At 44.7% G+C, this 26274-nt stretch overlaps 1 protein-coding gene across 4 annotated transcripts in view; it reads left to right on the top strand.

Moving 5' to 3' along the window:
- LOC109889397 (protein FAM107B) overlaps positions 1-25063 on the top strand; it is a 64818-nt gene extending 39755 nt beyond the window's left edge. For 2 of the 4 annotated variants that reach the window (XM_031822834.1, XM_020480807.2), the window contains 3 exons: positions 16654-16828; positions 18936-19092; positions 24019-25063. In XM_031822834.1, coding sequence (XP_031678694.1) covers positions 16654-16828; positions 18936-19092; positions 24019-24138 — 452 coding nt within the window. In that variant the 3' untranslated portion in view covers positions 24139-25063. Of the gene's footprint in view, positions 1-14025; positions 14109-16653; positions 16829-18935; positions 19093-24018 lie in introns of all 4 variants that reach the window. The other 2 variants (XM_020480808.2, XM_020480806.2) reach the window with 2 other exon arrangements.
- Positions 25064-26274: the final 1211 nt, after the last annotated feature.

Here is a 26274-nt window from a genome sequence, read left to right as displayed (position 1 = left end):
CCTTTCTCTCTTTTCTCTATCTCGCTCTCTCCACCTCCTGGCCCTGCTCTTTCTCTGTTCATCATGCCCCCCCCCCCCCCCCCCCCCCAACACACACACACACACACACACACTGGTAGGGGGTTCTCCATATCATCATCCCCAGTGATTATCAAGGATATACTCTACATTACCAACTGCAGCATGCAGGAATACCCCACAAAGAAATGTTGCTCTCAGCTATGCTGAAATGGAGTGTGTCCTTGTCTCAGGTATTGTGAATGGACTATGGCAGTAGGGCAGTTACAGGTGCCTTTTTCCTTTTGGACGTAATCCGATACATTCCTAAAATGCACATGTGTGTGTTTAGGGTCCTCTATATACATCAGTCATTGTGTAATGTCTCTGTGCAGTAGGAGTAGGACATCCATGTTCATTAGTCAGCAGACTGACCTGAGCCCCAGACATCCAGCCCATGCTGCACACTTACCTCCACGTCTCTCGCTCGCTCTTATTTAATTTCCCGTGTCCTTCTGTTTGATGTGATTTTCAATTGCATTGATGTCAATGTGGTTAGAGGGACAATCAAATACGATTTGTATTTATGAGCAGGAATGTATACCGTTTTGCTTCTCTATGTCTTCCTCTCTGTTTGTGTAGACTCTCTGAGTAGGAGTGCTGATGATCTAGGATTAGTTTCTCCTTTTAGATCATAATGAATACAATTATATGTACAGGTAGGAACCTGACCCTAGATCAGCACTCCTACTCTGAGACGCTTTGTGGATATGGGTAATATACTGACAGACGCTACACACAATATACAGACAGGAAGTTTAAACCAATGAATTTATATGAATAACGTACACTGTAAAAACCACAGGCTACACTGTAAACTTATGAAACCTATAAACTCTGCATGTGCAAGGTGTCAGCACTCCTACTCAGAGAGTCTACACAAACCGAGAGTGCAATGAGGGAGAAATAGACTACATGAACAAAAGTACAGTATGTGGACATGTGCTTTTTATTGAACCTTTATTTAACCAGGCAAGTCAGTTAAGAACAAATTCTTATTTTCAATGACTGCCTAGGAACAGTGGGTTAACTGCCTGTTCAGGGGGCAGAACGACAGATTTGTACCTTGTCAGCTCGGGGGTTTGAACTTGCAACCTTCCGGTTACTAGTCCAACGCTCTAAACACTAGGCTACCTTGCCGCCCCAAAAATCATGGGCATTAATGGAGTTGGTCACCCTTTTCTGCTATAACAGCCTCCACTTTTCTGGGAAAGCTTTCCACTAGATGGTAGAACATTGCTGCGGAGGCTTGCTTCCATTCAGCCACAAGAGGTCGGGCACTGATGTTGGGCGATTAGGCCTGGCTCGCAGTCGGCGTTCCAATTCATCCCAAAGGTGTTGATGGGGTTGATGTCAGGGCTCTGTGCAGGCCAGTCAAGTTCTTCTACATCGATCTCGACAAACCATTATTGTATGGCCCTCGCTTTGTGCACGGGGGCATTGTCATGCTGAAACAGGAAAGGGCCTTCCCCAAACTGTTGCCACAAAGTTGGAAGCACAGGATCGTCTAGAATGTCATTGTTTGCAGTAGCGTTAAGATTTCCCTTCACTGGAACTAAGGGGCCTAGCCCGAACCATGAAAAACAGTCCCAGACCATTATTCCTCCTCCACCAAACTTTACAGTTGGCACTATGCATTTGGGAAGGTAGTGTTCTCCTGGCATCTGCCAACCCAGATTTGTCTGTCGGACTGCCAGAGGATGAAGTGTGAATCTTCTCTCCAGAGAACGCGTTTCCACTGCTCAGGAGTCCAATGCCGGCGAGCTTTACACCACTCCAGCTGATGCTTGGCATTACGCATGTTGATCTTAGGCTTGTGTGCGGCTGCTGATGATGATTTTTACGCTCTTCCGCACTCGGCGGTCCGGTTCTGTGAGCTTGTGTGGCCTACCACTTCGCGGCTGAGCCGTTGTTTCTCCTAGACGTTTCCACTTCACAATAACAGCACTTAGAGTTGACTGAGGCAGCTCTAGCAGGGCAGAAATTTGATGAACTGACTTATTGAAAGGTGGCCTCCTATGACGGTGCCACGTTGAAAATCACTGAGCTCTTCAGTAATGCCAATGTTTGTCTATGGAGATTGCATGGCTGTGCTAAATTTTATACACCTGTCAGTCGAAATGGCTGAGTCCACTAATTTGAAGCTGGCACCGATACACATTATTGCTGCACAGCTCCGGTATTGAGGTTTGAGGTGGCATGGTCTCTCCCCTTCCCTAATCACCTATACCATTGATACCCATTGACTTCCAGTCATTGTGCTAATGTTAGTTAGCAATTGCGCTAGTCAGCAACTTCCTTCAAACTGCACACAGAGACATAAAAATGGTATCTATGAGTTTATCTGACTCTGGGGAAGTAGATAAAGGGCCTCCCGAAGTATCCCTTTAATCACAAACAGGTTTTTAATGTTACATATTAATACTACCTCTCTGAAAATGTTTTATGGCAAGGAACAAACACACAGCTTCTCTATGGCTCGGCATTGATTTCCCTTCATTGTGCCAGGAGCCTCAATCAGAATAAAGTACCATTACTGAACAGGCCACTCTGTATTTCACAAATTGATTTTACACACACAAGACTAAAAGCACCCCTCCCTACAGTAAGAGTGCTTGTTGGGTTAAAGTATACAGGAGATGGGGAGTCTGAGCTACATGAATTGGATTAAAACCTCCTGGCTGAATCCCGACATGATCCTGTCTTATTAGTCACACAGACAGTCTCTGTTCAGAATGGAGGTACATTACTGTAGTCTTTGAGGTCAGTCAGAGTAGGCCAACTAACTGTCCATACGTATTATAATGGGGAAGAGTTCCAGTGCCATAATTGATAAATAGCTTGTTGACAAAAGGATAGGGAAAACATTTTTTGTATGTGTATTGTGTGTTGCTATGTTACAGCTCCTAATTTGTGCTGCAATTTAGACAACATAAAACACAAGAGAACAAAGACTATGTATGACAACTATTAGTGTGTTTGGGTCACCTGGTTGTTTGGTGACCCATGTGTTCAATTAATGTTTGTGTGTCATTACCGTGTTCTGTGTGTGTTTATTGCCAGTGTGGTACGTCCATCTGTCTTTATCTGTAACGGTAGTCTGTCGTGTTGCTAACGGTAAAAAAAATATTTAAAAAATCCCAGCAGTATGTAAACAAAAGACGCCTAATCCACCCTACCGTCTTAGCTCACCACTGGCCTCAGCCAATAAGAGTGATGCAAGTGTCTGACTGTCTGTTCTAACTGTGTTTGTGTGACTGTTGTAGTAAAGTCCTTCCTCCTGGCAGTGGTGTCTGAAATACAGTGAAGAGATGTGGTTGGTCAGATATACCTTGAGCATTCCTATGTTAGCATGTGTTGGTGCCAACTGTGAGCGTGTATATCTGGCTCATAGAGCAGCCATTGTGTCAGGGGGACAGGAGAGCGGGACAGTTGTCTCCCCAAACTGCCTCTACCCCAACCCCATCACTTTAGTTTGTGGGGCAGGTGTCCAGGTGTGTGTGTGTATATATCTGCTTAGATTTTCACTTGTCTGGAGGACAGGTGTTTGGTTACCCAGCCATCTGTATCTCACTCCTCTACCATCCTCTGTTCGGAGGTGTGTGGCTACGGTCATGCTCCAGTATTAGAATAGTTCTGTAGGTTCATCACATTCCTATGGCGTGACTCAAACTGATGTCTCTGCCTTTTCAATGAGCTCCATTCACTCCATAATCTGTCTATCACCCTGCCTGTCACAACGTGTGTGCGTGTGTGTGTGTGAGTGAGTGATAACACAAGCCTCTGCTTTAAAGACAACTCTTAACAAAGAGGCAAGAACATGACATCCCAGTTTACAGTGAGGGAAAAAAGTATTTGATCCCCTGCTGATTTTGTACGTTTTCCCACTGACAAAGAAATGATCAGTCTAATTTTAATGGTAGGTTTATTTGAACAGTGAGAGACAGAATAACAACAACAAAAAATCCAGAAAAATGCATGTAAAAAATGTTAGAAATTGATTTGCATTTTAATGAGGGAAATTAAGTATTTGACCCCTCTGCAAAACATGACATAGTACTTGGTGGCAAAACCCTTGTTGGAAATCAGAGGTCAGACGTTTCTTGTAGTTGGTCACCAGGTTTGCACACATCTCAGGAGGGATTTTGTCCCACTCCTCTTTGCAGATCTTCTCCAAGTCATTAAGGTTTCGAGGCTGACGTTTGCACAGATTTTCTATGGGATTAAGGTCTGCAGACTGGCTAGGCCACTCCAGGACCTTAATGTGCTTCTTCTTGAGCCACTCCTTTGTAGCCTTGGCCATGTGTTTCGGGTCATTGTCATGCTGGAATACCCATCCACGACCCATTTTCAATGCCCTGGCTGAGGGAAGTAGTTTCTCACCCAAGATTTGACGATACATGGCCCCGTCCATCGTCCCTTTGATGCGGTGAAGTTGTCCTGTCCCCTTAGCAGAAAAACACCCCCAAAGCATAATGTTTCCACCTCCATGTTTGACGGTGGGGATGGTGTTCTTGGGGTCATAGGCAGCATTCCTCCTCTTCCAAACACAGCGAGTTGAGTTGATGCCAAACAGCTGCATTTTGGTCTCATCTGACCACAACACCCAGTTGCCCTCAATCATTCAGATGTTCATTGGCAAACTTCAGATGGGCATGTACAGTGGGGCAAAAAAGTATTTAGTCAGCCACCAATTGTGCAAGTTCTCCCACTTAAAGATGAGAGAGGCCTGTAATTTTCATCATAGGTACACTTCAACTATGACAGACAAAATGAGAGAGAAAAAATCCAGACAATCACATTGTAGGATTTTTTAATGAATTTATTTGCAAATTATGGTGGAAAATAAGTATAATAAGACCAGTCGTCCTGGTCCCTTTGCAGAAAAACAGCCCCAAAGCATGATGTTTCACAGTAGGTATGGTGTTCTTTGGATGCAACTCAGCATTCTTTGTCCTCCAAACACGAAGAGTTGAGTTTTTAACAAAAAGTTATATTTTGGTTTCATCTGACCATATGACATTCTCCTAATCTTCTTCTGGATCATTCAAATGCTCTCTAGCAAACTTCAGATGGGCCTGGACATGTACTGGCTTAAGCAGGGGGACACGTCTGGCACTGCAGGATTTGAGTCCCTGGCGGCGTAGTGTGTTACTGATGGTAGGCTTTGTTACTTTGGTCCCAGCTCTCTGCAGGTCATTCACTAGGTCTCCCCGTGTGGTTCTGGGATTTTTGCTCGCCGTTCTTGTGATCATTTTGACCCCACGGGGTGAGATCTTGCGTGGGGCTTCTAGGGAGATTATCAGTGGTCTTGTATGTCTTCCATTTCCTAATAATTGCTCCCACAGTTGATTTCTTCAAACCAAGCTGCTTACCTATATTGCAGATTCAGTCTTCCCAGCCTGGTGCAGGTCTACAATTTTGTTTCTGGTGTCCTTTGACAGCTATTTGGTCTTGGCCATAGTGGAGTTTGGAGTGTGACTGTTTGAGGTTGTGGACAGGTGTCTTTTATACTAATAACAAGTTCAAACAGGTGCCATTAATACAGGTAAAGTGTGGAGGACAGAGGAGCCTCTTAAAGTAGAAGTTACAGGTCTGTGAGAGCCAGAAATCTTGCTTGTTTGTAGGTGACCAAATACTTACTTTCCACCATAATTTGCAAATAAATTCATAAAAAAATCCTACAATGTGATTTTTCTGGATTCTTTTTCTTCAAATTTTGTCTGTCATAGTTGAAGTGTACCTATGATTAAAATTACAGGCCTCAACTTTTTAAGTGGGAGAACTTGCACAATTGGTGGCTGACTAAATACTTTTTTGCCCCACTATATATGTGCTCTCTTGAGCAGGGGGACCTTGCGGGTGCTGCAGGATTTCAGGCCTTCACGGCGTAGTGTGTTACCAATTGTTTTCTTGGTGACTATGGTCCCAGCTGCCTTGAGATCATTGACAAGATCCTCCTGTGTAGTTCTGGGCTGATTCCTCACCGTTCTCATGATCATTGCAACTCCACGAGGTGAGATCTTGCATGGAGCCCCAGGCCGAGGGAGATTGACAGTTATTTTGTGTTTCTTCCATTTGTGAATAATCGCACCAACTGTTGTCACCTTCTCACCAAGCTGCTTGGCGATGGTCTTGTAGCCCATTCCAGCCTTGCGTAGGTCTACAATCTTGACTCTGACATCCTTGGAGAGCTTGGCCATGTTGGAGAGTTTGGTATCTGATTGATTGCTTCTGTGGACAGGTGTCTTTTATACAGGTATCAAGCTGAGATTAGGAGCACTCCCTGAGCCAGAAATCTTTCTGATTGAGAGGGGGGTCAAATACTTATTTCCCTCATTAAAATGCAAATCAATTTATAACATTTTTGACATGTGTTTTTCTGGATTTTTTTTGTTATTCTGTCTCACTGTTCAAATAAACCTACCATTAAAATTGGTCAAATGTACAAAATCAGCAGGGGATCAAATCCTTTTTTACCTCACTGTCTATTTTGTGTCCAACTTAGACAGGCTACTGCTCGTGGCTAAATACTACACTCGGTGCCTCAGAAAATCTGAGTTTAACTAAGAACAGACGGTTTGTCTTCCGAGGCTTCAGAGAGACATTTGGTTTTAATGTAGAACTGGGACTGGTGAGTTAGTTAGTTCGTTAGTTAGGTTGGTTAGTTAGTTACTTAGTATGAGACAACACTCCTATCAACAGGAAATTGTGAAAGAGTACACAGAAAGTGGAGCCATCTCTCTGTACAGTGTGCAGATTGCCGCACAGGAAGAGGTCTGGGTGTGGCACAGAGAGGGAGAGAACATCTCTCTGCAGATTGGTTTCTGTACAACGCTAACTCAATACGCTCGTAACTGATTCAGCCCTCTCATGAGTAGGCTTATATTGAATACATTTTATGAGCAAGTATACTATCATGTGCTGTACACTGCCCTTGTGTACCATGTAGTGAGTTAAGTGCTTAGGTCATGGTTGGGAAATCCTGTTGCTGCAGTTTTCTTCCCAGGAAACACCAGTTTGCACATGCTGCAGGTGACAAGAACTGTGTGTTTGAGAACACAGACATTCTCTGTGCCGTAGACATGATTGTTGTTGTGTGTCTCCTGGCTGGTAGCTGTAATAATCTCTCAGCATTAGGCTGACACTGATAGGATGTGTGTTGCACTTTTTCACAATTCCCTGTGGAATGACATCCGGGCTGAATAGAGTTCACAAATGTTCCATTTTGGGTGTTTCAGTATTTCTAATGTTAGAGGGCTCTGACTTTGACACAGATCATGACTCACACGACTCCCGCTGTCATGACTCACGCTGCTCTATGTGGGTGTGTATCCTGAGAAACATTTGATTGTGTATAGGCCCCCACCCTACTTTGAAACTGGGGAGGGGTGTTTCCCAGCAATCATTCAGGGCTGAGACCCTAGAATTCTCTGCTATTCTCGCTCTAGGACAGGAAATACAAACCAGACCGCAGCCCCCGAAACTCATTCTAGGTGGATGTGCTGAGTGAGAAACAACATCTGCACTGCTAAACATCACTGGTCCACATATAACTCTTTCTCCAACACCTCCTCATCCCTCCATCTGCCTCTGTCAGTTAGAAGGCTGTATATCTCTTTTTTTAATCAGGGATTTCTTCATGACTAAGTGTGTGTGTTGTGGGGGGGGGGGGGGTCATATGGTAAAGCAGGCCGCCAGCTGGTCTCTCTAATGAGGACATCGGCACCACATGGACGAAGAGGAAGGGTTTTATAATCTCTTACTTTCTTTCAACCTATGACCTCGCACGAAGCAAGTGTCCCCGCCCCTCATTCTTTGAGTCTTTTGGTCCGAATCATCTCAACTTCTTCTCAATTGTCTTTTTTTCCCCTCCATCACCATGGAGACCAGTCATCATTCTCACCATCATAGACACAAGGCCAACAACAGGAAGTGGATGTGTGCGCGTGAGTTTAGCTGTTAGTTCATGCAGTCCCAGTGAAGGACAATCTGTTCTGATGCAGTAGCCCTGTGCAGTGCCAAGACTGTCATTCAATTAACTCTAATGCAGCCTGCTAGTGTAGACTCAGTGACTCTCTCTCTCTCTCACACACACACACACACCTACTTTATACACGCTCAGTCACTCCATCCCTTCCTCTCTCTCTTACTCCTTATAAATGCAAACACAAGTGAACACCCTTGAGAAAGTACTCACCCATTAGTTCACTCACTAGTATTGCTTTGAGATGTTGACAGCCTCTGATTGTAATGAATGGGCTAGTTCTGCTCTCTTTCTCTCAATGTCTCTATCTCTGTTAATTTTGACCTTTCACCCCTCTCTCCCGCCCCCTGGTTTCCCAGTGTCCCTTACACACAGCATAACGTAGAGGTTGTGGGAGGGTTCTACATGGAAAGAGTAAACAAGAAGATGCATACCAAGGTTTAATTCCCCTTCTCTCTGTGTATGTCAGTGTCATCTGACCATGTAGCAGTGTTTTTGTAGAGTATTAGTTCCTCTGTAGTGAGGTTGTCAGGTCTGACTGGAGAATCACACACTTGCCTTCTGGTTCCTACACCTATAAACATGAAAGAGCTGCTTTAATGGGGATGTCTGGAATAGCAGGAAGTGCACTTCTAAAAAGTCCTCTACTCACACGCTCACACTGCTGAAAGCTGTTTATTTCTTTCAGCCTAAAATCATATTTCGGTCATGGTGTTGACAAGATGCTGTATGTCCCACAGGATAAGATGGGAGGGCATGTGTGTTTTACTCTCTCTCTCTCTCTCTCTCTTTCTGTCTTTTGCTCTCTGTGACGGTATTGTAGTGAGAAAGTCTTGTGGCAGCATGTCACACCCGTGCCCTGCGCGCCCAAGACTGCCGCGCAGCTCCCCAGGACTGCCACGCAGAGAAGCACGATATTGAACTTCACTCAACTTTCTGAAGTTTTCCCTGTTAACACAATCAACATTTACCTTTTACTGTGGCAATTGTGATCGAATCAACGCAATATTAGCCACTTTCAATGCAACTTACTGAAACAAAACAAACTATGTTAGAGATTTTGTTGTAGGCAGAACTCATCTGTAGGATTCTATTTCATTGACGGGGACGACTCAGGCCATACCCATACTCTACACAGACCGGTGCAGCATATCCAATCAGAGCTGCATTAGAACTATATGCAAATAGACCATTGCCATATATGGGTCTGTGCAATTTACTTTGAACTGAACTGTGTTTACAGCATGAGCAGTCGTGAGCAGATGCGCTTGTTTTGAGATCAAAGTGAGAGCTGCATGTAGCCACGTAGTGTTACGGCGTTCTTCGTTTGTAGAAAGAGAGTCGGACAAATCGCAGCGTGTTGATTGAGATTCATGTTTAATAAAACAAAGAAACATAAACTTACAAAAACACTACAAAACAATAAACGTAATCGAAACCAAAACAGCCTATCTGGTGCAAACTAACAGAGAGTACACATAGGACACTAAGGACAATCACCCACGACAAACTCAAAGAATATGGCTGCCTAAATATGGTTCCCAATCAGAGACAACGATAAACACCTGCCTCTGATTGAGAACCACTCCAGACAGCCATAGACCTTGCTAGATAACCCACTACGCTACAATCCCAATACCAACACCAAAACCCAAAGACAAAACACACCCCAATACAAAAACCCCATGCCACACCCTGTCCTGACCAAATACATAAAGATAAACCCAAAATACTTTGACCAGGGCGTGACAGAACCCCCCCCCCCCCCCTCCCCCTCCTAAGGTGCGGACTCCCGAACGCACCTCAAGACAATAGGGAGGGTCCGGGTGGGCGTCTGTCCATGGTGGTGGCTCCGGCGCGGGACGAGGACCCCACTCAGTCAACGTCTTAATCCCCTCTCCCTTCGTCCCTGGATAGTCCACCCTCGCTGCCGACCATGGCCTAGTAGTCCTCACCCAGAAACCCACTGGACTGAGGAGCAGATCGGGACTGAAGGACAGCTCGGGACTGAGGGGAAGCTCGGGAGTGAGAGAAAGCTCGGGAGTGAGAGAAAGCTAGAAAGCTCAGGAGTGAGAGGAAGCTCAGGAGTGAGAGGAAGCTCAGGAGTGAGAGGAAGCTCAGGCAGGTAGGTAGATCTACCAGATCCTGGCTGACTGGCGGATCCTGGCCGACTGGCGGATCTGGAAGAGTCTGGTTGACTGGCTGATCTGGAAGAGTCTGGCTGATCTGGAAGAGTCTGGCTGATCTGGAAGAGTCTGGCTGATCTGGAAGAGTCTGGCTGATCTGGAAGAGTCTGGCTGATCTGGAAGAGTCTGGCTGATCTGGAAGAGTCTGGTTGACTGGCAGATCTGGAAGAGTCTGGCGGCGCTGGGCAGACTGGCGGCGCTGGGCAGACTGGCGGCACTGGCTGCTCCATATAGGCTGACAGCTCTGGTGGCTTCTTACAGACTGACAGCTCTGGCGGCTCCGTGCTGACTGGCAGCTCCTTACAAACTGACAGCTCCGTGCAGACTGACAGCTCCGTGCAGACTGACAGCTCCGTGCAGACTGACAGCTCCGTGCAGACTGACAGCTCCTTGCAGACTGACAGCTCCTTGCAGACTGGTAGCTTCATGCAGACTGACAGCTCGGGCTGCTTCATGCAGACTGACAGCTCGGGCTGCTTCATGCAGACTGACAGCTCGGGCTGCTCCATGCAGACTGACAGCTCGGGCTGCTCCATGCAGACTGACAGCTCGGGCTGCTCCATGCAGACTGACAGCTCGGGCTGCTCCATGCAGACTGACAGCTCGGGCTGCTCCATGCAGGCTGGCAGCTCTGGCTTCTCCATGCAGGCTGGCAGCTCTGGCTTCTCCATGCAGGCTGGCAGCTCCCGCTTCTCCATGCAGGCTGGCAGCTCCGGCTTCTCCATGCAGGCTGGCAGCTCCGGCTTCTCCATGCAGGCTGGCAGCTCCGGCTTCTCCATGCAGGCTGGCAGCTCCGGCTTCTCCATGCAGGCTGGCAGCTCCGGCTTCTCCATGCAGGCTGGCAGCTCCGGCTTCTCCATGCAGGCTGGCATCTCTGTCTGCGCTGAACAGGCGGGAGACTCCGGCAGCGCAGGAGAGGAGAGAGGCTCTGGCCGCGCTGAACAGGCGGGAGACTCCAGCAGCGCTGTAGAGGAGAAAAGCTCTGGCAGCGCTGGAGAGGAGGGAGCCCCCGTTAGGATGGGCCGGAGAGACAGCCTGGTGCGGGGGGCTGCTACCGGAGGGCTGGTGCGTGGAGGTGGTGATGGATAGACCGGGCCGTGCAGGCGCACTGGAGCTCTTGAGCACCGAGCCCGTCCAACCTTACCTGGTTGAATGCTCTCGGTCGCCCTGCCAGTGCGGCGAGGTGGAGTAGCCCGCACTGGGCTATGCAGGCGAACCGGAGACACCGAGCGCAAGGCTGGTGCCATGTAAGCCGGCCCAAGGAGACGCACTGGGGACCAGATGCGTAGAGCCGGCTTCATGGCATTTGGCTCAACGCTCAATCTAGCCCGGCCGATACGCGGAGCTGGAGTATACCGCACCGGGCTGTGCACCCGCACTGGGGACGCCGTGCGCTCCACAGCATAACACGGTGCCTGCCCGGTCTCTCTAGCCCCCCGGTAAGCACAGGGAGTTTGCGCAGGTCTCCTACCTGGCCTCCTACCTGGCCTCCTACCTGGCATAGCCATACTCCCTGTGAGCCCCCCCCCAATACATTTTTTGGGCTGACTCTCAGGCTTCCATCCGCGTCGCCGTGCTGCCTCCTCATACCAGCGCCTCTCCGCTTTCACCGCCTCTAGTTCTTCTTTGGGGCGGCGATATTCTCCAGGCTGAGCCCAGGGTCCTTTACCGTCCAGTTCCTCCTCCCATGTCCATTTCTCCAGGTGGTGCAGCCTCTCCCACTGCAGCTGCTGCTCCTGCTGCTGCTTCCTCTGTTGCCTCTCCTGTGGCTCCTGCCTGTTAACACGCTGCTTGGTCCGTTGGTGGTGGGTGATTCTGTTACGGCGTTCTTCGTTTGTAGAAAGAGAGTCGGACCAAAATCGCAGCGTGTTGATTGAGATTCATGTTTAATAAAACAAAGAAACAAACTTACAAAAACACTACAAAACAATAAACGTAATCGAAACCAAAACAGCCTATCTGGTGCAAACTAACAGAGAGTACACATAGGACACTAAGGACAATCACCCACGACAAACTCAAAGAATATGGCTGCCTAAATATGGTTCCCAATCAGAGACAACGATAAACACCTGCCTCTGATTGAGAACCACTCCAGACAGCCATAGACCTTGCTAGATAACCCACTATGCTACAATCCCAATACCAACACCAAAACCCCAAGACAAAACACACCCCAATACAAAAAACCCATGTCACACCCTGGCCTGACCAAATACATAAAGATAAACCCAAAATACTTTGACCAGGGCGTGACAAGTAGGCACATTTTGTTCATATCCTTTGCTAGTTAGTGCATTATTAGCCCAGTTATAGAAGTTAGCAATTGCTTCATACAAGAGCCCAAAACGTGTACATTTCCAGACATATTTGAAAAGCGAGTCCGATAAAGATTTTATTTTTGTCTTAAAAGGGGCAGTGTTGTATTTTGAGACAGCTTATTCAAGACTAAGTAGCCAATAGAGGGTAGCATAATTTGCCTGATTCGCTGTAATAATAGTATGGGAGTAATAATGTAATTTTGTGGTTTCTTGCGTCAAACATGTTCAGTTACCTCCTTGTCGGAAGGACAAGTGGATAAACGGGTTCATGTCAAGCCCTGCATTTTTTTTCTTCTAAACCCTGTAGGCCTACATTGAACACCACACATTGGCTGCTACTGTAGGCTGAATGATAGAACAGCTATTTCCATGCGTTATGGGATGCATTTTCTCCATTGTTTTTCATGGTAGGCCACTCTGGTAGGCCTATATTATGATCAAATAGCAACAGTAGCCTCCTTGACCACTGTTAAAACAGTAACTTAAAGTGAGTACAGCCTCAGTGGTCACAGTAAATGCATGCTGGAAGATGCACAGAATTTTCACAACTTTAAAGTTTGCGCTTAGCGGTCTGTCCCAGGCAAGAAGGGAGAGGACATGACTCTACACTCTAAAATGGCTTCCTTCCCTTGTATCCTCTCTAAAAACACAGGTAGATTTCCAGCACTATGTTTTCATCAGTCAGGTCATGCCAGATAATTGATCATGAAGAAAAGGAGATGAGGTGGGGAAGCCATTTTAGAATATGAGATACAGCCCGTCTGGGACTAGCCTGGGCCCTTTCAACTCCCAATGTCACTTACTCTTCCCCTGGGGCAAAGAGGAAGTGGCACCAGATGTGTTAAGCGAACGGATGCTTTCTCAATTACCCCCAGCCTGGTTGCTCCACTACCCCCTGCTGCTCACACTAAAGGGTATTGCTTTTGATATACTCGGCAGCAACACGCATATATATATATATACATACACACACACACACACACACACAGTGTGCCCTGTTTACATGTATTGTATATCCGCCTACACTGACACTCTTGCGCACTCACACCCACACACTTACACACTAACATAGACACACTCTCGCACATGCCCACCCACCACTTATGCTACTGCCATACTGTTTACTATTATCATTATTTATCATGCTATCAGTCACTTTCTCCTAATCCCTGCCTACATGTACATATCTACCCCAATACTCCTGTATTCCTGCACATTGTACATGTGGTACTGGCACTGACCATGTGTATATAGCTTCCTCTCTTATTTCTCATGTTTTTTACAAATTTTATTTGTTGTACTTTTTTGATATTGAATACTCCACTTTTGGTTGGGGCTTGCAAGTTAAGCATTTCACTGTACTTGTGCATGTGACCTAAAACTTGAACACAGACACACACTGCGTATTGCCTTCATGTGAAATACATAGGGGTAATGTTTGATTTATGACTACCAAACATTTTTACCCCCACAGGGTGTAAAACACAATGGCTGTTTTCTGTCTCCCATAATGAGATCTACATCTGGCCCTCGCCGGAGAAAAAGATCAGTCAAAACGTGAGAGATGTTTTTCTTATTATCCACCTCTTTGTTATGCAACTGGCTCTTTGTTCGTCTCTGGGATGTGAGGCAGCGGTGACCTCTAATGTTGAGATGTAAACATTACAGCTCTCCTCAGTGGCCCTCTTCACCAACCGCCCCCTAGTGAGTGAGAATGACGATCATAATCAATAAGTTTAGATAGCTGGCCGTTAGACTAACTTACCAATCTAAAAATATTTTGCTGACATTGCTAATTGAGTGAATGTGACAGTGACTGACATAACGAGAAACTACTGATACACAACCACCGTTCTAAATCACACCTTGTTTATTCTACTATTCTAACTGTCAACAGTAAATTGAGAACCTGTCCGTACTGTATTATAGCTCCATGCTCGCCGTTTCCCAGCATTGTTGTTTCTTCAACACATAGGTCTACACGCAGACTAGAAATGTCTCAGATGACATGTTTTGGGCCCTGTATCCTAGCATGCCTGTGTCTCAGATGACATGTTTTGGGCCCTGTAGCCTAGCATGCCTGTGTCTCAGATGACATGTTTTGGGCCCTGTAGCCTAGCATGCCTGTGTCTCAGATGACATGTTTTGGGCCCTGTAGCCTAGCATGCCTGTGTCTCAGATGACATGTTTTGGGCCCTGTAGCCTAGCATGCCTGTGTCTCAGATGACATGTTTTGGGCCCTGTAGCCTAGCATGCCTGTGTCTCAGATGACATGTTTTGGGCCCTGTAGCCTTCGCTGCATGATGATGATGAACAAATCATGAGAATACTTCTTATGTCAGGCTATGAAATCTTACCACTACCTAAGTAATCTACACACAGTTATAAAATCCCATTTTGGTGTTTTTGGCCTACTTACAAAAGCCATTCATAAATGCACCTATTCTTGGAATGTGCTAATTATACTCCTGGCTGACCTTTAATCTCTGAGAAAGAGACGAGCTTTGTCATTAAAGTTCTTTCCAGGTCAATAGATAAAATATGAACTGTGTGTGTGTGTGTGAGCGCCGTGTACAGGTAATATCACATTTCATCATAGTTCATTCCAACCAGCCGCTTTGCTCTAACCTCAGTAGGACAGCTGCACGCACAGGGAACACAGCAGTAGTGAATCTCTCCTCCCCTGTCTAGTGTTCAAATTGAGCTATTTAAGTGGGAAGTCTGTTAGCTTATTCTGACTTTAAATCAACAGTTGAGATGGCTACTATGTGAAGAATACCTGTCTTCCCTCACCTACTGCAGAGTAAATTGGAGAACGTTTGTTAGATTTCCCAATGTCTAGATAATTTGACGCATTTTAACCAGTCTTTATTATGCTTAAATGTGTTACCGGTTAAAGTAACGTTTTATAATGAAGCGACAATGGGTGGGATTTTTGCATATGCAGTGTGAGCTTTGTTATTGTTATGCAGACTGTCTGTGTCGTGATTGGTTTTCATGCAAAGTACAATAAGAAGATTTGGTATGATAATATGGAATTGTCTCCAGGGAGAAATGGTCTTAAATAAACATGCTGTATATATTATCCATACATTTTACATTAATTTGGTGGCTGCAGGAAATTGTACTCTGATCTATATAGATGATCAAATCTATGTAGGACTAATGGAAATGTGTAACCTATTTGGATATTCAAATCAGTTTGTGAGAAATTTAGAATAGGTAATAGGACTACTCCCTATTTGAGTTGATAGCTGATCATCTTAGGGACTGTATTGTATGTCTGTAATCAAGTAATTCCATCTCTGGATGACATTTTAAATGTAGTATATCCATATAAAGGTGATATTTTGATGGATATAGGCTTGTTGGTGCCAGCAGTATCTGTGAGCAGCGCCAGCTCTAGCCTTTTGGGGGACCGAAGCGAGATTTGGTTGGGGGGCCCCTCACCTCGAACTGCTTTGCTTTATCTTGGCCAGGTCGCAATTGTAAATGAGAACTTGTTCTCAACTTGCCTACCTGGTTAAATAAAGGTACAATTAAATTAAAATAAATAAAAAACCTTGTGGCACAACATTTTAGTGGCCCCCCTTTTTGACAGAATAATTTTAGTTTTAAAGCATATTTTCTGTAATTCTACACATTTTCTAATCACTTAGTCATTCTCATGCAGATATATTATTAGCATGACATATCAAAATCAATGGGGTCCCCCTGGGGGTCAGGGCCCTTAGGGTACATGCCAATGTGCCTGGTCGGTATTCTGCAGTAAGGTGACAGCTTATGTCACTTATGCTTGGAACCAGCCCTGTCTGTGAGAGTCTCTATGCAGATGTTTTCCTCATTCTGGAGAATAGAACATTCCTCTAGTGGAATGGAATGATTATGTAACTCCAACCTCTCAGTAGTGAGGGTCGGAATGTCTCGGTGCATTAAACAGATGGATGTCTCGATAGCATCCAGAGCTGAAGCCTGATTTTGACATGTTTGTGTGAAAGAGAGCTGGTATAGTTGACCATTACAGTGTGTAAATGAATCCATGAATTGAGATGTATAATAAATGACTAATAACATATTGAATCCCGTCTTCTCCCCTCGTCAGATCGGTGTGTGGACCCAGGTCTGTCTCTGTCTCGTGGCAGGAGTGTGATGGCTGAGCCGGACTATCTGGAGGGGGACTGTGAGGAGATGATCAAACCCAAGAAGCTGTTGAACCCAGTCAAGGGCTCCAGAAACCACCAAGACCTCCATCGAGAACTCATGATGAACCAGAAGATGTAAGGGGACTGGGAACAACACTGGGGCAACACGCACTTCTCTTCCTTCTCCTGTTTCTACTACATTTTATTTCCCAGCTGTCTATACCCTGATCCTTGTCTTAATCGAGAGGACAACGGTAACGTTTCTATTCATACAACAACAGTTTATCTTCCTTTTGACTGACTCACCCAGGGCAGATCACTGTGTTGTGGGAGAAATACATCCTGGCTCATACCGTGGATGGATGAGATCCAAGCCATTCATGAGGTTGACATGAACAGTATATAACCCTGGCGTTCAACTCTGCACACAGAGGTTCAAAGGTTTATCCTTGCCTACCGTTTGATTGTGTTGATTTCCATCTATTGGTTGAGGGTTGAGTCAGCTGATCCTGAATCTGTTAGAAGTGTGTGACTGCGTGCTAATGCAGCGTGTTGCTATGCTATGACAGTGTATTAGGGATACCCCTGTGGGAGATGCATAACAGTACTGCCATGTAAACCTTAATGCATGAAACTTTTAATGAGTTATTATATAAAACCTTTAGTTCCTTCTACTATCTCAGAATTATTACATATCAACTTGTACTTACTGCATGTAAAGGTTCCTACTGACCCAATATTATTATAGCAGTACAATCACAACCATCTTTTTTACAATCTAAAACGTACGTTTCCAGTGAACAGTTCTGCACTTGAGTGGGTGGGTAGAATAAATGGATGGATCTCGGTGAATTGAGAAAAATATTTTTGGCTGAATGGTTTTGTAATACCTTGAATTGCCACTTTGGAAAATGTAAGTTACAGAATGGACCGTGGCTGCAATTCACACTGCTTATGCGTGTGTGCTTGCATGCATGACTGTGTGTGGCTTTGATTCACACCATCAGTGCTGAGGCTCAAAGGGTGTCTTTTTCCTCTCACTCTGAATGGACAGATGCTCAAAGCCTTGTGTGTGTGTGTGTGTGTGTGTGTGTGTGTGTGTGTGTGTACTGTTGACAGCTGTACATCACTGTGTCCGGCCTGTTAGCACGCTGCACAGAACCATGTGCATTATGGACATGAACACAGAGCTCTGGAGTATGAAGAAAGGATGTGAGGGGGAACTTGAGAGGATTTTTAAAAATTTGGTTTAAAGTGGATTAGTCATGGTGGTGATGATGATGAGAGCCAGGGATGGTAAGGAACGTTATGTAAGGGGGATACCTAGTCAGTTCCACAACTGAATGCATTCAACTTCTTTGAATCAGAGCGGTGCGTGGAGCTGCCTTAATCAACTTCCACGTCATCAGAGCCCAGGGAGCAGTTCTTGTTGGGGGTTAACTGCCTTGCTCAAGGATAGAATGGACGATTATTACTATTCGCCAGCTCAGGGATTTGAACCAGCGACTGTTCGGTTATTGGCCCAACGCTCTTAACCAGTATGCTACACCATCCCCCTCAGAGTCTCTTACTCTTCCCTAACTACCTATGTTCTAACTGGAACACACACTATTCTGCTGCAGTTACTTATTCGATAACTAGCTGACTACAGGGGTGGCTGGGGTCTGTGTTTATGTCATGGCTGTAGTCAGAGACATTTTGAAATCATAAAACCCCCAACTCGACACAGGTGCGTAACAACAAAATGGAAACACCTGTTTCATCAATGTCATGTCAGTAAGGGGACTGCTCAAGTCACAACCAAATGGAAACACCTGTTTCATCAATGTCATGTCAGTAAGGAACTGCTCAAGTCACAACCAAATGGAAACACCTGTTTCATCAATGTCATGTCAGTAAGGAACTGCTCAAGTCACAACCAAATGGAAACACCTGTTTCATCAATGTCATGTCAGTAAGGAACTGCTCAAGTCACAACCAAATGGAAACACCTGTTTCATCAATGTCATGTCAGTAAGGAACTGCTCAAGTCACAACCAAATGGAAACACCTGTTTCATCAATGTCATGTCAGTAAGGGGACTGCTCAAGTCACAACCAAATGGAAACACCTGTTTCATCAATGTCATGTCAGTAAGGAACTGCTCAAGTCACTTCTCAGAATTTGGAGTAAAAGAAAGGGAGTTATATTATGAAAGAGGATGTTTGTACTAACAGCTCCTGCGATTGGTTGTTTCTCCTAGGGGCCTAGCTCCCCAGAACAAGCCAGAGCTCCAGAAGGTTCTGGAGCTGAGGAAGAGAGAGCAGGTTCTCAAGGCCCAGAGGGAGGAGCAGGAGGCCCACACCAAGAGGAGCGACCTGGAGATAGAATTAATGAAGAGACAACAGAAACTAGAACAGGTAAACACATTCACACACACATGCCTCCGCACACACACTGTGATACTTACACACACCCAACACTGTAAACCTACAGGTAACTGCACATTTTTTATATATATATAACCATTTTAATTGAAAATAACAGATTCTTAGCAAAGAGCAATTTCTCAAGCAAGATTTTTGTTAGGACTGTCTGGGAGTGGTCTGAGTGGGAAAGGGAAAACTAGCTATTATTGGAAGAGGTTTGTAATTCTCTTATTGGTCTGACTAATTTACCGCCTGGTGACATCACCAGGCAGGCAAAAACTCCACCCCAGCAAAGCAGGCTGAAATTTCAGGTGGTCTTTTCAAGCGGCTCTTACACTGAAAGGGCATATCATAATTTTCACTGTATTATTCCAACCTCGTGGTGTGGGAATATATATAAAACACATCGAAATCACATTTGCCTGCACGGTGCCTTTAAGCAATTAAAATCCCATCAGGCTTAGGGTACTGCATAAAAATACTGGGCAGGCCATTATTTTGGCTGTCATGGCTATGCCCCCATAGTATGACACTGCCCACATCCACAGGGCACGAGTGGTCACTACATGGTTTGTTGAGCATGAAAACGATGTAAACCATGAACCTGGGTCGTCTCAGTCTCCAGATCTCGACCTAATTGTACACTTATGGGAGATTTTCTGGAGCCGCGCCTGATACAGAATGGTGTTAAATCCCTCCAATAAGAGTTCCAGACACTTGTAGAATCTATTCCTATTAGGCTTGGGCAATATACTGTATACCGGGGTATTTTGAAATACCGAGGGTATGATTTTCAATACCGTTTAAATATATATGATTTTATTTTTGAGGAGGTTGGGGGTGCATGATACGCCACTGCTTATAACTATAAATTAAATATAACTATAAGAAATCTAAGATGTTAAATAAATCCTATCCAGCTCAGGGCTGCAGGTATCCATTTGGTTTGCTAACCTACTAGCTAAGTGGTTACAGAAGATACATTCAATCCCCTCCTCGATCAAGATCCCTGTTGCCTAAATAGTTTTGTGCATTAAAAAAAGTGTAATCTAAAACTAAAATGAAAGAGCACACCCTTGTGCACTTTCAGTAATACCTGGTATGGTACAGAGACGGTATCCAGGTTTTTTTAATCACCTAACCCTAATGCCAAGTTGCATTGAAGCTGTTCTGGCTCATGGTGGCCCAATGCCTTATGAAGACAATTCATGACAGAGTGTGAGAAATCAAATCAAAGTTCATTGGTCTCGTACACAGATTTGCAGGTGAAGCAAAATGGGTATGTTACAGCTCCAACAGTGCAGTCGAATGTCTCGCAAATATACAAATAATAATTTAAAAAATCTAAACAAGAAATAACAATCCAAGCAGATATATTTGTGAGCAAGTGAGAATCCGGAGTATAAATATGTGGTACGTATATAGTTTGGAAAATAAAATGGTATGTACAGTAGTAGGTATATTAGGATGAGCTACATTGAGAATACAGTGTATTCGGAAAGTATTCAGACCGTGACTTTTTCCACATTTTTTTACGTTACAGCCTTAATCTAAAATTAAATAAAAACAAATCCTCATCAATCTACACATAACACACCATATTGACAAAGTGAAAACGTTTTTTCAGAATTCAGAAAATGTATTACTAATAAAAAAACAGACCCTTTGCTATGAGACTCGCAATTTAGCTCCGGTATATCCTGTTTCCATTGATCAGCCTTAAGATGTTTCTACAACTTGATTGGAGTCCACATGTGGTCAATTCAATTGATTGGACATGATTTGGAAAGACACACACCTGTCTATATAAGATCCCACAGTTGACAGTGCATGTCATAACAAAACCAAGCCATGGGGTTGAAGGAATTATCCATAGAGCTCTGATACAGGATTGTGTCGAGGCACAGATCTGGGGGAAGGTACCAAAAATGGTATGCAGCATTAAAGGTCCCCAAGAACACAGTGGCCTCAATCATTCTTAAATGGAAGACGTTTGGAACCCCCAAGACTCTTCCTAGACCTGGCTGCCTGGTAGAGTGGCCTGATGGGAGCCACTCCTCAGTAAAAGGCACATGACAGCCCACTTGGAGTTTACCAAAAGGCACCTAAAGGACTCTGACCATGAGAAACAAGATTCTCTGGTCTTAAGAAACCAAGATTGAACTCTTTGGCCTGAATGCCAAGTGTCAAGGCTTCAGGAAAGCTGGCACCATCCCTACATTGAAGCATGGTGGTGGCAGCATCATGCTGTAGGGATGATTTTCAGCAGCAGGGACTAGGAGACTAGTCAGGATCGAGGGAAAGATGAACGGAGCAGGGTACAGAGATATTCTTGATGAAAACCTGCTCCAAAGCGCTCAGGACCTCAGACTGGGGCGACGGTTCACCTTCCATCAAGACAACGACCCTAAACACACAGCCACGTCAATAAACGACTGGCTTCGGAACCAGTGGCCCAGCCGAGCTCATGCCTTCATTAGTTGCATCATGCAGCCTTGTACAAATCAAAACATATAGCCCAACATTTGTATCGCATCTAAAGTTACATTAATAACTCTAAATGAAGCATATAGCAGGACTTGTTTCTTTGTTAACTGCTCAACACAGAGTAGCCGAATGTATGCACTCCCTCAAATCGTTTGGAGACAATATCCTTTCTACTTTTTTCAGCTATGTTCAAATGTATTCTTGATACTGTTTGTTTCTAAATAGAGTAAAAACTCACCAATGATTAGTAAAGCTCAAACCAAGTTTATTTACTCAATGGGTCAAACAGCTGAAAGACTAAGACATGTTTCCTCCACACAAGTGTGTATGTATGTATGTAAATATATATATATATATATATATCCCAATTTGGGTGAAGTATCCTCCTTCCCTCTAAACATTACATCTTTTTTGCTAGGTAGGAATTTAAGTGATGCAGACAATAAACTGTTCCTTCTCCCTTAATGTGACCTGACCCTGGCCCCCATTCCTCACTAATCCACATCTCTCCACCTTTATCAGTGACTGCAACCATGTGATTGCCTTTCCATTACTCAATACATTCCAAGCTTAATTGCCTCCACCATATACATTCCTCCTACAGATAACCATTCACTTCTGGTGTAGAAACCAGACTATAGCACTCCTCATTTCCATAGGATACCTGATATTTAAAAAGTTCAAGTTTAGGAGTCAGAACCCATCAATACTATAAAATGACATAAAAGAATGCCACAGAAATCTAAGCAAATATTGTCTGCCAAATGAACTAGTGTAGCCGATAGGCCCTGATCTGGCTATTGCATATGGCTAACATAAGGACAACTCAGAGTATGCTATTCTGTTCTTCTGAAATAGACTACATATTCTTCATATCATGTTTCTTTAGACCTATCTAAAATAAATAATGGATTTATTGTGTATGCTATATTACATGGATTTATTTGACTTTTTAAAAATCTACCAAAATGTTCCAAAGGTCTGCATCAGTGGCTTGTAGGCTATGCATGGAAGCCAGGCGATGCTAAATGTATTTGTTAATTACCGTGAGATTGGCAGTTATTTGCTTGACAAACACCGTCTGACAAAATGGTATGACCACCATAGCCCAAGTCTCACACACAGATCACCCTGATACAATACTGGTAGCTCAACACACACACACACACACACCTAAACTCAGCAAAAAAAGAAACATCCTCTCACTGTCAACTGTGTTAAGTTTCAGCAAACTTGATATGTGTAAATATTTGTATGAACATAAGATTCAACAACTGGGACATAAACTGAACAAGTTCAAAAGTCAAAAGTAACTGTCAGTATCTGGTGTGGCCACCAACTGCAAGCACTGCAGTGCATCTCCTCCTCATGGACTGCATCAGATTTGCCAGTTCTTGCTGTGAGATGTTACCCCACTCTTGCACCAAGGCAACTGCAAGTTCCCGGACATTTCTGGGGGGAATGGCCCTCACCCTCACCCTCCGGTCCAACAAGGGTACCACACGAGGGAGGAGGATGTCTTCCCTGTAACGCATAGCGTTGAGATTGCCTGCAATGACAACATGATCAGTCCGATGATGCTGTGACACGCCGCCCCGCCTCCAACTCGATCCCGCTCCAGAGTACAGGCCTCTGTAACTCTCATTCCTTCGACGATAAACGCAAATCCGACCATTACCCCTGGTGAGACAAAACCGCGACTCGTCAGTGAAGAGCACTTTTTCTGGTCCTGTCTGGTCCAGCGACGGTGGGTTTGTGCCTATATGCGACGTTGTTGCTGGTGATGTCTGGTGAAGACCTGCCTTACAACAGGCCTACAAGCCCTCAGTCCAGCCTCTCTCTCAGCCTATTGCGGACAGTCTGAGCACTGATGGAGCGATTGTACATTCCTGGTGTAACTTGGGCAGTTGTTGTTGCCATCTTGTACCTGTCGATCCTGTGTAGGTGTTACACGTGGTCTGCCACTGCGAGGACAATCATGTCCGTCCTGTCTCCCTGTAGCGCTGTCTTAGGCGTCTCACAGTATGGACATAGCAATTTATTGACCTGGCCACATCTGCAGTCCTTATGCCTTCTTGCAGCATGCCTAAGGCACGTTCACACAGATGAGCAGGGACCCTGGGCATCTTTTTTTGTGCTTTTTTCAGTCAGTAGAAAGGCCTCTTTAGTGTCCTAAGTTTTCATAACTATGACCTTATTTGTCTACCGTCTGTAAGCTGTTAGTGTCTTAACGACCGTTCCACAGGTGCATGTTCATTAATTGTTTATGGTTTATTGAACAAGCATGGGAAACTGTTTAATGCCTTTACTCTGAAGAATTTTGAAAGATAGGGTCCTGAACAAGGGAAGTTTCTTTTTTTTGTTGAGTTTACAAGCTAAAATGTACTTGTACTAATATTTAACCTAACATACTTCTCTGTCTGTGTTTAGCTGGAGTTGGACCAGCAGAAGGATGAGGAGGAGCAAGAGAACACCCCTGAGTTTGTGAAGATGAAGAGCAATCTTAGGAGGACCAAGCAGGAGGCTAATGGGGAGGAACGTACCACTTAGGGGCCCATGGGGGGGGGGGAATGTTTGAGAGAGAAGGAGAGGGCAACTGTGTACATAGAGGTATGTTTGTGTGTTTGTGCAGAGTCTATGGCACATGTCATCTGAGGTGGAATTCACTTCCTGATTCTGATTTTTCCGACCCTGTTGAGAAAGACTATAGACAATTTTGTCTGCCTACTAAATACCAACAGTACTACAGACCTCTTTGTCTGTCTGCTACAGCACTCACCACAGGCAGTGACCAAGGAAACTTAACCACGTCAGCTTCTCTCACCAACAGACAGACTTTGCAGAGAAGAGAATCCCCTATAGACTACAGACTGCTTTGTCTGCCTGCTGTAGTACATCAGCATCTCCACTCAACACACAGACAGAGAGGAGACTTAACATGGACACAAAACACGGAACATGCTACACATGGACAGTCAACCAGTCTTCTTGGGAAGCCTGATGCAGGGACAAACAGAACCCACACAGTTTCCATTCCCTCTCTCCTGTCTGCTCCTCTCTCTCTCCGGCCACAGAAAGTTCTCCTTCTGTTATTGTTGTCGTTGTTTTCATTTTCAGAACCCAGAATAGAAAAGCGGACACTGGATGGACTCTTAACTGTGTTTTGTAAAAATGCCAAATTAATGTGCTGTTATTTATGTTTGTTTTGTAGTATTTTAGCCCCATGTAGGGAGTGTGTGAGACATCTGTTTAGTTTTACAGCTCAATGTGTGGAACCTGAGCAGGACAGGATGAGTGTTTGTGTGAAAAAACACCCAGGTTACTTTTTTATTTTTTATCTCCAACATACCACTTCCTCAGCTAATGCTATTTGAAGCAATACTAGAACCCCTTTCAAGTGTGAGACTTTTCCTTCTATAATTATAATGGTTTCTATAATAGTTTTTTTGTATGAATAAAAGTGACATTAAATCAGTGGTGGTGGTTGGAATAATTGTTCTTCCTCTGTTAACCTGCTGACATTCCTGAGCAAGCTCTGTACTGGTGGCGTCATCATTGCTTTGCAAAAAAAAACACTTCACTGGCAAGGATACTGCTGCCAGTAAGATTGCACCTAAATCAACCATTTATCGGATCATCAAGAACTTCAAGGAGAGCGGTTCAATTGTTGTGAAGAAGGCTTCAGGGCGCCAAGAAAGTCCAGCAAGCGCAAGGACCGTTTCCTAAAGTTGATTCAGCTGCGGGATCGGGGCACCACCAGTACAGAGCTTGCTCAGGAATGTCAGCAGGCAGGTGTGAGTGCATCTGCACGCACAGTGAGGCAAAGACTTTTGGAGGATGGCCTGGGGTCAAGAAGGGCAGCAAAGAAGCCACTTCTCTCCAGGAAAAACATCAGGGACAGACTGATTATTCTGCAAAAGGTACAGGGATTGGACTGCTGAGGACTGGAGTAAAGTAATTTTCTTTGATGAACCCCCTTTGTTTGAGAAAAAAAGCTTGTCCGGAGAAGACAAGGTGAGCGCTACCATCAGTCCTGTGTCATGCCAACGGTAAAGCATCCTGAGACCATGTGTGGGGTTGCTTCTCAGATAAGGGAGTGGGCTAACTCACAAAATTGCCTAAGAACACAGCCATGAATAAAGAATGGTACCATCACATCCTCCAAGAGCAACTTCTCCCAAACATCCAGGAACAGTTTGGTGATGATCAATGCCTTTTCCAGCATGATGGAGCACCTTGCCATAAGGCAAAAGTGATAACTAAATGGCTCGGGGAACAAAACATCGATATTTTGGGTCCATGGCCAGGAAACTCCCCAGACCATAATCCCATTGAGGATGTGGCCCAGAAGTTAATTGACAGCATGTCAGGGCGGATTGCAGAGGGCTTGAAAAAGAAGGGTCAACACTGCAAATATTGACTCTTTGCATGAACTTAATGTAGTTGTCAATAAAAGCCTTTGACACTTATGAAATGCTTGTTATTATACTTCAGTATTCCATAGTAACATCTGACAAAAATATCTAAAGACACTGAAGCAGCAAATTTCGTGGAAGTTCATATTTGTTATTCTCAAAACTTTTGGCCACGACTAGGATTTCCAGGTCAGTTTAGCAGTAAACTTCTAGATATGGCTAAGTAGCTTGCTAACCTAGCCAATGAAATGTGTGTTTTGTGAGGGAGAGA

The sequence above is a fragment of the Oncorhynchus kisutch genome, linkage group LG4 (genome assembly GCF_002021735.2).
Source record: "Oncorhynchus kisutch isolate 150728-3 linkage group LG4, Okis_V2, whole genome shotgun sequence".
In the NCBI taxonomy this organism is placed as follows: domain Eukaryota; kingdom Metazoa; phylum Chordata; class Actinopteri; order Salmoniformes; family Salmonidae; genus Oncorhynchus; species Oncorhynchus kisutch.
Note: the sequence above shows the minus strand (reverse complement) of the source record. Positions and strands in the feature narration are given on the sequence as shown.